This window comes from Epargyreus clarus, unplaced genomic scaffold (genome assembly GCF_041222505.1).
Source record: "Epargyreus clarus isolate Ecla_fem2 unplaced genomic scaffold, WU_Ecla_fem_2.2 ptg000001l, whole genome shotgun sequence".
NCBI classification, from domain to species: domain Eukaryota; kingdom Metazoa; phylum Arthropoda; class Insecta; order Lepidoptera; family Hesperiidae; genus Epargyreus; species Epargyreus clarus.
In genome coordinates this window covers 7,335,509-7,351,817 of record NW_027332209.1, presented here as the reverse complement: position 1 = coordinate 7,351,817, position 16,309 = coordinate 7,335,509, and the positions used below count along the sequence as shown (strand labels likewise).

The window sequence follows — 16,309 nt, the reverse complement described above, 5'->3', positions numbered from 1 at the left end:
GACAGTAAACGGATTACGTTTACGGCGATAATCCACCAACTCGATTAATACGCTTTTGAACAAGGTTTCATTTATTTTTAATTCGTGTAGAGGGATTGTCGCCACATTGAAACGTGAAACACACCATGGAAATGTGAATAAAACAAAACACTACAATCGAGCTAACAATTTGCGCCACATCTAGCACTTACGATGCGAGGCGCCGGCCTTCTTTTCCGAAGCCAGCTCGGCCTTTTTAGGAGTATCCACGTCGCCTGTGTGTCGCGGCAAAACACAAAAGCAGCATTAGGACATTGAAGAAACATACATATATGATACAATACAAAAATAACAGGTAACTCGTCAATAGTATGATACGATGGAAGCACAACAAATACGATATGGATGTTAGCAACAATCCGGGAACCGATCCGATTTTTTTACTACCAGAAAAAAACAAACTCACTGATGGTGCGACGTAGTTTTTTACAGAAAGAGGAAAGGCGATCACGGGCACGACTCAATTGACCGCTCTTGTCAGCGTCAAGTAAGCGGAGCAGCGAAGGTTCGGAGCGTGCGGCCACCTCGCCGACAGGACGCAGGGTCATAGTCCCGGGACCGTCGGAAACCCTCAAATTTTCTAAACATACTGGACCTACGGGGCACTCCAGCTTGACAGAGTATCGCACGCGAGCACGCCTCGTAGTAAACTGCCGGCAAATGGCGCGTCACATACCCGCCCCGCCCCGTAGAGGACGGCCCTATACAACTTACACGAGAATGCGCTAATTCACACTTTAAAACTACCAACTAGGTGCGGTAATAGTACTCTCACACCATTACTGCAAACAATAATTTTATTTTGTGACTGTATAGGGCAAAATGTTATAAATCTTCATACATGGTTATTAAAACATAAGTAATGGTCGGTATTTTTCTCGTTGATCATATAATGACACAGGTATTATATTCGTCTACGTAATAAAGTAATATCGAAAAATTAAAATAAACCTAATATGAATGCCAATTAGACCTAAGCTTTACATAAATGCATAAAAATAAACCTTAACAAGCTGCGATTAAACTAAATTATACTCTGTGAAGTGATAAGCTACTGTGTTACAGTTACAATCCGAAACTGAATATTACACACACAACATCGGAGCAAACACAGGGTATTTTTTGTATAAAAACTGTGTCATGTTCATGTATAAAAACTGTTGTAAATATGTTCTTGTTATTTCCTTTAACTGTGTTTATTATTGCTTTTGTAGTGAGCAGTTTGATCAGAATCAAATCGCATGCGCGCGTGTTTTGCTCTTTATATTACCGACGATAATTTTTACTCTAGTGACGTCACTTGTATTTATACCTTTAAATTCTACACGTTAAAAAGCACTGTACACAATTCGGCGACATCAAACTGGAACGGAACCGATCTAGTCTAGATAGTTAGGTATTCTATTTTGTCATAGTCAATATTCACAAGGTTGAATTTGGCTAATGTCTCTGCTTGTAGGTATAGATTTCCAATCTACCAATAAATAAAATGAAATATTTGTTTGCGAAGTTAATATAGGTAATAGCCTGTATGCCATTTTCTTAATTAATTACATTATTTTCAAAATAACAAAAACCTTAGTAGTTCACCGAGTTAAGGCCATTTATAAACGTGGGATGACATTTCCACTAGAACGTTAAATATTGGCAGCTGTTGTTTTATAATATCTTTACGTAAACACAGACTTTATTAAGTGTAATGTTTACATTATAACTTTTTACTTAAAACCCAACATGAATAAGCTCTTATGTTATTGGTTTATTCTCCTATACTAACCATGTGAAAATATACCTACTAATGATTTTGGAATGGCTTTCTATCAAATTAACTAATTCGAGACAAAAAAATGCTATCACAATTAATATTGATACCTGACTATGGCTTTGCTATTGTAGCAAAGGCCTATTGACAGTTTCATAAGTAATATCTGATAAGAATAATTATACAATCATATTGCCTGATAGGCAAAGCATCAAGCACTGTAGAGAAAAAACGATGTAAACCCTTTAAGTTTGGATTTTATGGAGGTTTCAACGAAAACGCGCATCCATACTTTATTTTTATTTTATTTAATCGACTTTCAAAAGGAAATTGGTTATGATAATAATAAATATTTAATAGTGAATATTCGTATTCCGGACGATTACTTTATTTTAATTCTAAAAGTATTTGACCTATTAGTTAATCTGATTAGTAAGTAGTTATTTACAGACTTCCTAAAGGAAGAAAGGTTATCTATTCGTCGCGTATATATTATTTTATTATTAAAATGCACATTAAATAATCATGCATTTGCCACCTTTTAAAAATCTAATCTGATCAGTCAATAATACCATAATACCTAAAGCAGTGAAATAACAAATATACGTATAAATAATATTCACAAGTTAGTAAAATATGCATATAGACAAAAAAGTAAATATTTATAATGGAAGTGAACACAAGGTAAATATTTACACATTAATTTGTTATCATTGTTTTATTTTGGTTAAAATATCAATAATAATCATTAAATTAGAGGTCTGCTCCGCTCTGTTATACTAGACTGTTATATTCAGTGTAGATATTGAATTTGTTGACTATCTGACCCAGATTACAATTTTATCTTAAAAATTCATGAAGGCTAACTTTTATTAAAACACAACATTATTTTTTTATTATATATTGCTTGGATATTTTAATCGTTGTAATAATAAAATGATTTCTCTTTTGTGATTTTCAATGCTTTACAATTTTGCATTATATATGCATTGATACTCTGTAGCTAGTTACTACACTTCGCATTGTGATCTTTACCTGCGAAATATGACCATTAGTCCTTGTCGTCGTAAGTCGTATAGATAGTAGTATTACTCGCAATGCTTCCTCATTGAAAAACTTATCTAAACAACAGGAAAAATAATATATTTCATTGCGTAACCCTGTAGGTTGTACCTGACTTTGTAAATACATCAATTAAATTTATTAACGGGTTTTCTTCAAACAGTTGGGAGTCAAAAATATACACCAGATACGTAAAAATATTAATGGACCGATTGTTTATTAATTTTGTATTACTTGGTCACCTTTGGTTAAAATCTGTACCTGTAGAAAAATATAGTTTAAAGGTCATTTATGGAAGATCTATGGACACAGAAAACATAACACGACAGTGAACACAGTTCATTATAATTAATTTAATAAACAACAAATAGCCATTTGTTAATTAATGTACCTAGCTTATTGCTGTTAATGACAGTGTAGATGAAAAGGTACACATTCATAACATCAAAAAAATGTTACACATAGAATATATTATTCAAAGGTGAAAAACCTACACTTTGTAAATATTATTTGATCTTTTATTGAGGCTAAACTTGAACCTTTTTAATGTAATTAGTGCACGACGAAAATGAACAACAGCATAGATAAAATATTTGCAAGTTAATTTACTCGTAAGATTTCTCAACCACTTGTATTGATAATAAAATTCGAGATTTCGTTTTCAGTCTTAATAATGGTTTATTACCGATAAAAGCTTATGGGACAGCCATCTATAATTTCAGAACTAATCAGGTTAATCCCTAACAAATCTATATTTTTATAACAAGTATTTTATAACTTAAAGTCTACATTTATAATAACCAAGAAATTTAGTTTGAACTGTCAAATATTACTGATAAACGTAAGAGCAAAGTCCAGGGTTATCGCAATAAGCAGCAGGCCCCTAATTTGGAGGTACCTGCCGGGAACAGACGCGTTACTAATACGCATTAACACAACGTGCCGGGGTCCGTTCCAGGGAAGATCAGTGGAACACATGAGAAATGACAATATGATGGGAAGACCTACGTAATAATATATCGCTGTGATATTTTGAAGTCACCTTGAATATTTGGACCCATTTGATAACAACTAAAATTGTCTCTCCCTTAAAAGGATGATATTTTACGTATAGTATTGACATACTTATTCAGACATAAAATTTGGACGCATGAAAAATTTATGACAAATAATGAGGTGACACTACGCCTTATCTACCTGATCATAAAATGGATTTATCCAACTTAAACAGGCGTTCAAGGCTGAAACAATTGGATTACTAGTTTTGGCGAAGTTAGTTGGTATCCGCGCACGCGAGAAGCCGCGAGACCGCCCGCACGTGTCATTCGATACGCTTTCGCTAACGGTTGCGAATCATTTATTTGGGATTACGAAATCATAATTGGCAATGCGTAAACGTTGATCCTATCTATCCAATTTAATTTTGCATTCATCAATAATTTGAAGAATAATATTTTTTTAACAACTAGGTTAGCTATAGATACATGGTTCTGAATTTAGCTCATCAAAAATCGGCGCTGGATATACATAAAAATACGAGACGGATAGATAACCGCGTTCCGTTCGGAAAACGGTTTAAATGAGTGTCCACAAAAAATACAGTAAATTATACTACTTTTTCCACACGTGTAATACATTGCGTTCCGTTTTAATTAAAACGATGATAGGAATTGAACTATAATTTTACTAGCACCCTAAGCTATAATTGGCATGAATATCATTTACATTGTTTTATGCGAATAATAGCAAAAGTGTGTCGCACTATTTTTATAATACAAGAGGTAGCAGACTACGCATTTCCTGGTCACAACTCGCTGCGCATCTTCATTGTTCTTGGAAGGCGACACCTGGGTTTGCAGTTCCCTTACATCTACGCTTTGACGCGTGCGTTGTCAGCTTTTGAATCTGACCAAGGCAATGTTGTCGCAACACACTAAGCGCGTATAATAGGGGAACCGGTCCCACCACTTCTAAAACGATGACGCACCCGCTCACGTCAGAAAATGCGCTTCGTGTTGCTAAGCCGCCGTCAGGTGCGCTTGAGTTTGCAAGCGAATTACATAGTAAATGTATGCAAGTATTAATTGCTCTTTATTAGTCTTCACACGAATCATATTGTTACGCACTTACGATTAAAGAAACGCTAAAAGGTCACTCGTAGATTGGTTAATAGAAAAAGTCTGCTTTATTTTTTTTAAATTCCTTTAAAAAACAAGTACCTTTACGCTTATATATAAGGCCAAAAAATCTAATTTTAGAAAAAAGAGAGTGTTATTTGTAGCATAGTATACCGATTTAGACACAATGTTTATTATTCAAACTAGTTTTCTTCGAAAGTGTGTTTTCGGGTTCTATCAATTTTTTGAGAATTTTTAACACCTTTAGTGCCAACTTCAATAAATAGTAACAATAAAAACTCCCCGAGTCCTATGGGGAATCTCTCATCACCTGTTATTTTTTAGTATTTACTATATTACAGTACCTAATAGTCTCTTGTGTAAAATAGCATACGGACAGTCACATAGGCGGCTGGACAAAATTATAAGTTTTGTTTCTTCCAATTGGATAGCATGTCCAAAAAATCTAAGCATGGCCGTAATTGTATAAGTCACTTCAATTACTATATAATATTAATTTGTTAAAAATATGTCATATTGATTGCTATTCCATTGCAAAATTCTTTTTCAATTTTAGACCCATACGCAGCGAAATCGTCTTATAAATTCTCAGTTAGTTACTCATTACATTACGTTATAATGCATACATAATTAAAATCATAACAAATTGTGGGAGAAACCTCAGAATAAAAAAAAAAGGGATAAAAGAAAATCTCATCAAATCCATACACGCAGATCAATAGATTAAAAAAATGAAGTTGTGTTCATACGTCGATACAGCGATGATTGCATTAGGAAGCCTATCGTATGCATATCTGTGACATATCATATGCGTATCTGTATATGACTGATCATCTGTATAGCAACGCACTCCTTGTAATCATGACACCTAAGGCTCTTATCACATTTGTATTTTACACGTGCGCGGTTCTTGAGCGTTCGATCGGCGCAACTGACGACTTCAATTGCAAAACATAATAAATAAAAGATAAATGTTGATATAAACTAAATAATAGCAAAATAAATATTAACATCTACTTGAATCGGCAATTTTGTTCCGTCCTTTCCGATGGGCGGCGTGATTAGTTTTTTTAATAGTATTTTTGTAGAAATTGAGAATATATGAATTGGAATTTGCTAGTAACTTAGCAAACACCGTCATTTCGGGTCCAAATTTTAAATTTTACTTTTTGGGCACTAAAAAAGCATAAAAAATTAACATATTATTTGATAATTAGACTGCAGCGTAACTTCCTATCACCTATCGTACCTGTCAAGTATATAATATATGTACTGTGTTGTAATATCTGAAATAGTCATATTATTCAGAAGTTACAGGAGAACTACTAACAGACGTACCGACAATGATATTTATATAAAGATATATCTGTATAAGATTAGATGACAACACATATGTGTATACATGTGTATATACATGTATACAATGTCGCAAGATCGTTGATAGTACCCACTAATACCATTCCGTTTCCTACAATATATCCATATCAAATTATCCTACAATTCGTAGAAGACGACTGAACGACGTTCAGATGGGCCGTAGCATCCGCCATTTACTATCAACATCACAAGGTAAATGTGATAAATATGGTGTACATTGTGGCAGACCATATAATTAATTAAAATTCGAGTCGCGAACATAAAAATTGCGATATTTTATATCTATCAAAAAACTTAAATGAATCCATAAAAGCCACAGAGTTTTCTAAAACCTGTTAACAACGCGATAATAAATAGACCGTTTTTTTCTCACAATAAACGCTTGTGTGTAACGCCCCTAAACGCGCACTAACACACGTCTGCGCCTAGTGAATTCAAATAACAAACCTTGTTAAATATTATTGTATCGAAAAGTTAACTTTTCGTTTACAATGTTGAAGGTTACTGTTCTTTTTTCATGTAAATCTATATTACCGTTAAGTTCTGACAATGGTCGCCTATTTCCTGGACACCTTTTTCGGTGTTTATCTTCCAATTATGTATTGTTAGTAAATAAAATACTTAGTAGGAAGTACTTTGATGTATGTAGTTTGTATATTTTTTTATTTTCATGTGATTTAGTATAATGTGGTTGATATAGAAATATTGCTGCTAGATTGAGTCTGTTTTCGCAATTGAGGAAGGTATAGGGTTATCTTTCCATATTACTTTAGTGCAAATTCGTTACATTACTGACATAACATTTTTTATCAAGATTTCACTTTACAACCGTACCAGACCCCGACTACAGAAATGTTCCAAAGACCGTCTGAAGTCAACATTGAGTACCGTTACATATCAAAATGCATTATTTAACCTGACAATACATCATCGTTGTATTACTTTCAGCATTTGGAAATTTCGAGCAATCCAGTACTAGAAACCAGGTTTAGAATCTGTACAGATGTGATGCAGTGCAGTTACACAAGTGGACACCCAATTTTTTAAACACTGTAGCGTAGCCGACGAAAAACTAAATGATACTTTCGAAACGTTATTCAGCCCGGCTGAATGCATTTATCGTTTTCTCGATTTGTTTTTCCTACCGAGTTTAATTGCCTGCCACAAGTAGACGTATTCTTTAACAATTTCAATAGCCATAAAAACTTGTCGAACAAGAATTTAAACGAAATTCATGCCGAGACCGACATGCCGTGATAAATAGTCGTGACCAATATCCTGCAGACTGTAAAGATGTATCATTAGCAAAATGGAATTGAGATGCAGTCAGTATTAATGTTGATATCCCATTCCTCTCATTTCGGTTTTAAAGAAATCTTTAACGCGTTAATAAATAATTAATAAATTACTGCTATATTACATCGTTACTTCTTTTCGAAGGTAATCGTATCAGAATTATAACATATTTTTTTGCAATCCACTACACTTTGGTGGATCTAGTGACTAGAGCCACTAAGCCATCAACGAACTAAGTACATTCCATCTAATTCTAGAGTCAAAGTTGCATTCCCATGAACAATATAGGCAAAAAATCTTGAGATGTAAAAATATTAATTACCACGAGCTTTCAAACGGTAAAATATGTGATTTTTAAGCAAACTTGACCATGAATAAAATATCTATTAATAATAAAACAAGGTGCTACGTATCCGTTAAACATATTTTGGGCGTTTATCCAAAAAGACACACCTCTGCCCCACTAACGAACGACTTATTTTTTCACGACGACGTAAATAGCTTGACTTACTCTAGCATGGTTTAGTAAACTATTACATATATTTCAAAATATTAATTGTATAGGGAGAATTCAATGGGAATCTTTCACAGCTAACTATTTGACTTTGCCTAAGTTAAATATAGACAAACATCAAGTGGCTTTTGATACAGAACATAAATTATTATTATACCTGTAATATTTAGATTAAATTTTATTGTTTTGTTAGCGTTATATTTCCATTAAAATAATATTTATCGATAACATCACGGGTAATTTTGTTTGAACCGTATAGATAACAATAAAAATAAGAATATTATGAATATTAGCATACAGTCTTTATCTCAAGTAGAATTTACTATGCAGCATTTATCAGATCTTATCACACGTCAAGTGTAATTTAGTACTGCAGCTATAAAATTTCGACGCTGATAGTTTATCGTCTCAAGTATTAGTAGATGAGTTGAATGGTTTCCTGTATCATTTTTATTAACACGTAGTTTCTCTTTATATGTAAATTATTAAAAAAATTAGACATTTCTTGGTACCTCCACAAGTTTAAACCATACTACAGTAGCGCTTTCCTTATATATAAACTGCCTTGTACTGTCATTCGTAATCTAAAAGCAACAGCATACTATTTCGGCCAATTCAACCGGCGCAGGTGACTTTCTATTTCTATATTACTGTCACTAAACGCCTAACGTGTATGATGCATTTTAAGCGCAGTACATACATATATTACGTTGCGACTACTATTACTCAGTTTCGTACCAATTTTTTTCACAACGAACGTTGCTCGATCTTCGGGCTTGGACCAGCTGTGACGAATGTCAGAGTCAGCATTCACAGTGTAAGTTCCACGGCGACGCAACATTATTACCGCGGTTCCGACGATTTGAGCACAATGCAAAACTGATAATACACTTCACTGAACACGTGTACATGATCGTTTAACTGCACAAGAAATACTATTGGAAAATTATTTCGATCACGTAACGTCATATTAACGTCTAAATTTGACACGGTTAAGTAATATACGAGATGGGCACATTGTTTCCTAGCTTCTCGATTACCGGATACCGATGCCTAGAGCCGAGGAAGTGGGTTAACGAACCAATTGGCGATTTAGCAACATGCACCGACTGTGGCGACCGAGCCGATTGTGAATGGGGCGCCGAGCGAAAGGCGATTTGAAAACCGAGAGTACGTTGGCACAGTTATGTTACGAATGGCAGGATGGGGCGCTTGTGACCGCGAGATAGCTAGATTGCTAACGCTCACTGATAACTTACAGATAACATGAATGACTGGTCCCGTCAATCTACTTGTAACAAACAGACGTCACCGACTACTGCTCATGGGTCAATTGTACAGTCAAAGGTCGCATCTGATAGTTAAATATTATTACGTAGGGTAAATTGCAAAAAATGCGTTAATGCTAATTAACATTGGCTAACACCGTCATGCGAGGATTAGATTTTTCTTAATGCAAATAAACAAATATAAATTGACCGCTTACGATTCCACTATAACTGCATTCATGAACTCACATAGGATTCTTAGGTGAGAAACCAAAAGATTTTAATCAACTTTGGTGTCTTTACGAGCTTACCTTAGAAAGAAATAGGTAAACCAATTATAATACTTCTTCACAAAACTATATTATAGGTATAAGAGAACAATCGTGATGTAGATATAATTTCCTGTTTTAATTTTTCCATACCAATATAATTAACATGCGAATAATTTTACATAATATTTCACTTTCCCAATGCTACATGTGTATACTCACTTTATTAATTACCAAGCATTACAAGACAAAATTGAAGAGAAATGCAAATTATACTTTCGTTTTCGTTTGAGCAAAATTTTATCGGAAATAATATTACAGAACTCTAACACGAACATATTTCCAAATTGTAAGTGACCTAATTACAAAACCCGAACTCTTCTAGCCACGGTTGCGTTGCAGTGTTATCAATAATGCAAGACCTGTAATAGTACCGCATGGACAATGAGCCCGGAGGGAAAAATGTTACTAAGTCAACTCCACGACAATTTGTTGACTAATTTCATAAAACATTTTAAGAAACAATCATGTTCAACTAGTTTTCAATCGGTTTTCACACGCATTTATTAAATAATCGTATGTAAACCGACTTTTATATCACTACAAAGTAAAAAAATAATTGAAATGACTGTATATATATTATTATATATATATCTTAATAGTGATCAACGTATTAAACCCAAACAGCGATCTTAATAAGTAACCTTTTGCTGGTTACGATTATTATTTACAGTGGATTTATAATTACTTGTTTAACAGTTTGATATTAATGAAACTAGATTTAGATTGGTATGTCTGAATTGACATACTATTTTTATTTTACCGAACTTTGGCGCAATATAATTATGGCGATACAAAGGCCCCGCGTAATCTTTTACACGAGACCACATCTTAAAACAGAAAGTTGTTGATGAAGATGTTGATTTATGTCCAAACAAAATAATGAAAAATATATTAAAAAGGTATAATAATACATTATCAAACCAAGATTATAAACATAAAAAATAAGCTTTGTAGAAAAAGTTCAGCGACACAACCCTTGCACCCCTGCTTTGTTGATACTGATTGTAAGTAGGGCGTAAGGCATTCCGACTTACTTTGAAAAGGTCAGCATCGCATTTGTGATCCGTTTTAAGTAAGATTCATGTTTTCTTTAGATTTGATAACAAGTATTCTGAACAAACCATTTATTACTACTAACATAAAAAGTATGAACTACGATAGTAAGCCCTTGGCTGACTCGTAAAAATATTATATTCATAATCACACGTCATAATGATCTAAGGCGACCTATAACCTGTAATTCGTTGAATACTGTAATTCGTTGATAACCTACATTCTTATAAAACTAGCTATATTCATCATCAAAACGTTAAGACGTATTTTCCACAAACATCCTTTTCCGAGTGTTTAATATAGTTAGACCCCTTTTTAGATTTTTAGGTATATTTTCCATAAACGCCTTCTTCCATTTTTTCTATCAAATATACATAACAAATGATTTTTTAGGGATTATGGATCATATTACATGTAGACTTATCCATGGCGTAACGTAACGTAATTCGGGGCGTAGTGCCCGTAGTGTCCCGCTACGCGCATGCTCGCATTTCTGGGCACGTGGCGTAGTGCGTAACCAGTCGCGACTTCACATTATGATTGACATCAAAATATGACTTAAGTATATTCGACTATATTTAGCACTTGCATAGCCAATGCGTTGACGCGCGTATTTATTTTTTAACAAACTTTTCAAAGGAAAAAGTTCAATTCGATTCTCATAAATATATTTTTACCGTTCTTTAAATACGCACAAATACACATTGTAGTATTATTAAATACCTTTAAATATAGCAAATTATATATAATAAAATTTTATCAATATAATTTTTCTATTCTAGGGCGCTCATAGCCCCACAGCTAATGTATAGCAGCTTATGATCATAATTCATGTATAAAATTAAGCTACATCGGGAACGGTTTGGTGTTGGACAAATATCGCCTAGTGGTCAAAATTGGGCACTTCTTTATGGGCGGTTTGGTTGTGTTTTTCATTAATTCGCACTGTACCAGCGTGGCGGAGTATGCCCGACAGGCCACCTACAGGTGCGCCGAAAGCTGGGCCCAGCAATGGGTCATAGGAAACAATTGTTTCTCCTTCAAACGCAAATTAGTGAGTTGGCAATTTTACTAACATATGTGAAAACGAAAAACACAATATCAAAATATGTTGGAATTAAGATTGGATTTGATTGATTGGAAAGCGTGAAACATGACTTATAAAAAGTTTTTATAGTATGTTTATGTGTTTATAAACTTAACATTAATGTATTTTTCAGGATGACTGATCCAGTTCCAAATGCAATTACCAAGAACTCACAAAGAAAGATTGAACACATCCAATACTAGTAAGTAACCAAGAAAAATGCATGTGAATTACATATTTCAATGAGTTGTCTTTCAAAAATAGCATAAATACATATTAATATATACTTAAAACACATGATATACTTGAATCAGAGATGTTTCACAATCTGACACACCTACCAGAATAAGTATGACAAATCATACACTAGATTAATAGAACTTGCCATTAATACAAACCTAATTAAGAAGTAGATAATGAACTAATGACTAGTTTTAACGATACAATCAATATTAGCTATAAAAAAATCACAAGACATTTTGAAGTAAACACTTTATGTGCATATTGTAGTAATTGCTACAGGGCAAACAAATGACTTAACAGACAGTAAACAAGACTCTTGAATTATTGTTTTCATATATACAACCTTTACTTCTAACTAACATTTTCTGTTTGAATTTGTTCCAAAACTCTTTTATACTAATTTTAATGTTCTGCCTGATTTTCAAAAATATTCATTTTTTAACATTGTCATTTAAGTTATAATAACTTTAAATACCTTATAATAACTAAAATATATGTACTTTACCAGTTGGGTTACCAAATTGTTCAATAACCAGTGTCATTATTTCTGTAAATATGTTTAAATTTCCCTAAGTCTAGATTGAAGTATAAAACATGAAAAAAGGCATATTGCATTTTGTATTCCTAAATATGATTTCCAAATGAATACAATATATTTAGTTACAAAAAATCTTAATAACTTTGCTACGACCTAAGAAGTTAATGAAAATGAAAATGTTTCAACATTGCCGGTCAAAATTGCAATTAATAACTAATAATTTTATAACTAATAATTAAAAATACATTTCGTATTTTTTTAAGCAATATCAACATTATTAGCCAGTAATTACGAATAATCAAAATTTTGAATATATTGAGAGAACCTGTTTGACATAATTATTTTATGACCTCTAAATATCTAGTCTATCTAGTAATTTTAATTATGTGCCGAAGATTTATCAAAATTCTTTAGTTTTTTATTTTTAAGATTGTAATATTAGCTAAACTTATAACCACCCATGGACATCTGTATCTAACACCATATATAAAAGGGGTTCTACATAAAGGCATCACAGATGTGTTGCCACTCACTGTTACTTCTCAAGTAATATGGCCTGATACATAAGTCAGCTGGTATCGAGAACCTTTCATAGCAATAACTACATACTATATGCTAGAAATGAACAGACTAACATTAATGCTTTCTGGAGTGCATTTCAATAAATATAGAATATAGATAGAAAAGAAATACATATAAATAAAATTCTTAGCTATCTAACGATTCTGGGTGATTCAGTATCAACACATAGTTATTTATAACTAACTAACATTAGAATAAAAGACCTACCTTTTATTAACATACATGCATCTTATAATAAATGGCCACTGTGCCCATGAATATCTACAATCAACCCTAAATAAAATTTGAGTCCTGGGGTCTTTTTTCTGGTCATTTTTTCCTGGGGTCAACTACAAATGCATTATTAAAAATGAAAACAGAATAAGGATCTGGTTGCTGTGGAAATTAGGTGAAGCATCAATCACAAATCAACCTACCAAATATAACTATTAGTTGATCACTCAATTATTTAGAACATATATATGAATGAGTAATAATCATATTATTTATTCATATACATGTTCTACACAAACAATATTTTTTACAGTATTATATTGCTGTAAAATCTTTCATATATTAATGAATGAAATAACATAGCGTGAGAATTTAAAATTATTATGGTTTTGCTAAGTTTTATAAATTATTTGTAGCTTACTAAAAAGTATCATAGCAGCCTTAGTCTATAATCAATTACGGTTATTATATATTTTTGAAAGTTATTAAATTAACATGCAATCAATATTCCTCATAAAATATTTTATTCTGCATATGATTAAGCCTTCAATTTAATGTGTTGCATATACAATTGTCATGCAAACGGAAATGAATTTGCTATATTCAATGCAAGTACACTTTATATACTAATAGTTAGGTGCAAATCTATTTGAAAAAGTGGTTAGAATAAATTACTGACATATTAATGATTGGAGCAGGACCTTTTTTTAGACAATATTTTAATGTAGAGTAAAAATTGTAAGCCAAATAAAATTATAAATAATTTACTATGATTTTAGCACAGGCCTCAAAATACATATTATTAAGTATTTGAGAAACATTACATGCCACATTTCTAAACCATTTGTATTCAGATCTATCATTAAATTACGTCATTAAAGAGTAACCTCAAAGAATTGGTAAACTACGAAAATCCATCGCAAAATTCAGCACCATTGTAATGTGTAATACGTCGTAGTTATAATTAGATATTTTTTTGCCTACAAATTGTACCACTTTGAAGTTAAAAGTAAAACACGACGCATTTTCTTTGAAATATTGTTTTTGACGTGATATCTGTCACACGCCAAGCCTGAAGCCAAGGCTTATGTGGCAAACCCAAACCTCAGCCGTGGCCATTTTTAAATTAAAATGATAAAGATATTTTTGCTGATATCGATCAGGTTTTAATAAAGGTTTATGTTACAAAAGAAATAAGCAAATTTGCGAATTAGGAGTCACACTATTGTGTCAGTGGCGAGATACGTCACAGTGCAAGAAATCACGATGGCCGACAAAGAATGGTTAGGTAGTACTTACTGCTAATTTTTACGCCTCCTAGGGGTTTCGGTGGTTGGTTGTCGAATGTCTTTCGAACGGATTTGCTGCCCTCGGCGAATGACGTGGTCCTAGGGCGTCCGCTCATTATTATATGTATAAAATAAACGGCCGAATCCTGAACTTCATAGATACTACTTCACATTTCTCGTTACCACCCTTGCACTCGCACTGAACTCTCTCACTTTGCGGATGAAATACAAAGTTAGGGATGCAATAATTAAAACAATATCACAATGATAGCATTAAAATCAAAATAAGATAGCCTTAGTAAGGTTTTACAATATCATTTTGTTAGATTTTTAAAATTTACATCAATAAAGTGAACGACAAATTTTTAGTTTCTTCAGACTTCACAGACTTGATCGCTCGTTCATTCGGCTAATTTCGGCATTCGTTCGGATCGCGCTCGGACCTTCGATCAGTGACGTAGCGGGAATGAGTTCCGTTATACGCATGACTAGTTAAAATCAATGAAATATAATTATTTGAACAAACATTTTGTTTAAACTCCCATTAAATACCAAAATGATTATTAAAAAATAATTTAAGAATTAAATTAAAATTATAGCAGATATTTCGAAATAAACAAAAACGTTTCTCTCGCGTATGTATGATGTAGTCTTTCGACTAGCTCGGCACGATAAGACAGTTACACGACAATTGAGTTTATAGTGTGTGCGTAATCTTTATATTAGTTACAGACTTTACAATGGATATACATTAAACATTTAATTCTAATAATAATTGATAATTTAAGCTAAATCATTTCACTTTATCTATAAATTTACTTGTATAATATAATGTTTTATTTACTCAACCTTATTACTATGAGAAGGTGCGAGAGCGCTTTTACGTTTCTTGTTGTACTGAAAACTGGTATAAAATACACATTATGTAGGTAATTGATTTGGAACCCAATTCTAAATCGAAATGGAAATTAATTTCGATTTTGTTTATTATGTCAGACGCAAAATAGGTAATCATCGGATAAACGCGTTTACACTAACTAGGCCCAACGCCACCTGTCTCCCCTATTTCACGTCAAGGTATTAAATTAAGTACATCAAGGAGAAAATTGGCTACCATACAGTTCATAGTCGGAGGTTCAGAGTCTGCAGGTTCCTATTTTTTTTATATACTTGTCTTACAAGTTATCTTTTAAACTTATTATTTTAAAAATATATTATAATTTCTCCAAACTTAATTTATCTGTTTCAGTTGTCAATTTGTTTGTATATTAATAATTATAATACCAAATAAATGTAAGTTTTTTCTACCCAGTCTCTAATCCACTTTCATGCTGAATCATTAACGTTTTATAAATATTAATTAATATATGTTTCGTGCACCATGGATGACCATGGATTCTGTAATATCGGCCCATTCACCCTATGTACTTGCCAAAAATATGTTTTCTTACATTGTTCCAGTTCCAGATTCTTAGTGCGTATCCCAGAAAAAAGTAACATCTACTTTTTTCATCAC

The 16,309-nt window shown here is 32.7% G+C and overlaps 1 protein-coding gene across 4 annotated transcripts in view; it reads right to left on the bottom strand.

Annotated features, from left to right (window-relative positions):
- sgg (glycogen synthase kinase 3 beta homolog shaggy) overlaps positions 1-15,219 on the bottom strand; it is a 37,349-nt gene extending 22,130 nt beyond the window's left edge. Inside the window, exons 1-2 of one of the 4 annotated variants that reach the window (XM_073075559.1) lie at positions 446-688; positions 192-254 (exon numbers count right to left, since the gene is read on the bottom strand). In XM_073075559.1, coding sequence (XP_072931660.1) covers positions 192-254; positions 446-587 — 205 coding nt within the window. In that variant the 5' untranslated portion in view covers positions 588-688. Of the gene's footprint in view, positions 1-191; positions 255-445; positions 689-8,926; positions 9,313-14,803 lie in introns of those variants that run through there. The other 3 variants (XM_073075573.1, XM_073075582.1, XM_073075566.1) reach the window with 3 other exon arrangements.
- Positions 15,220-16,309: the final 1,090 nt, after the last annotated feature.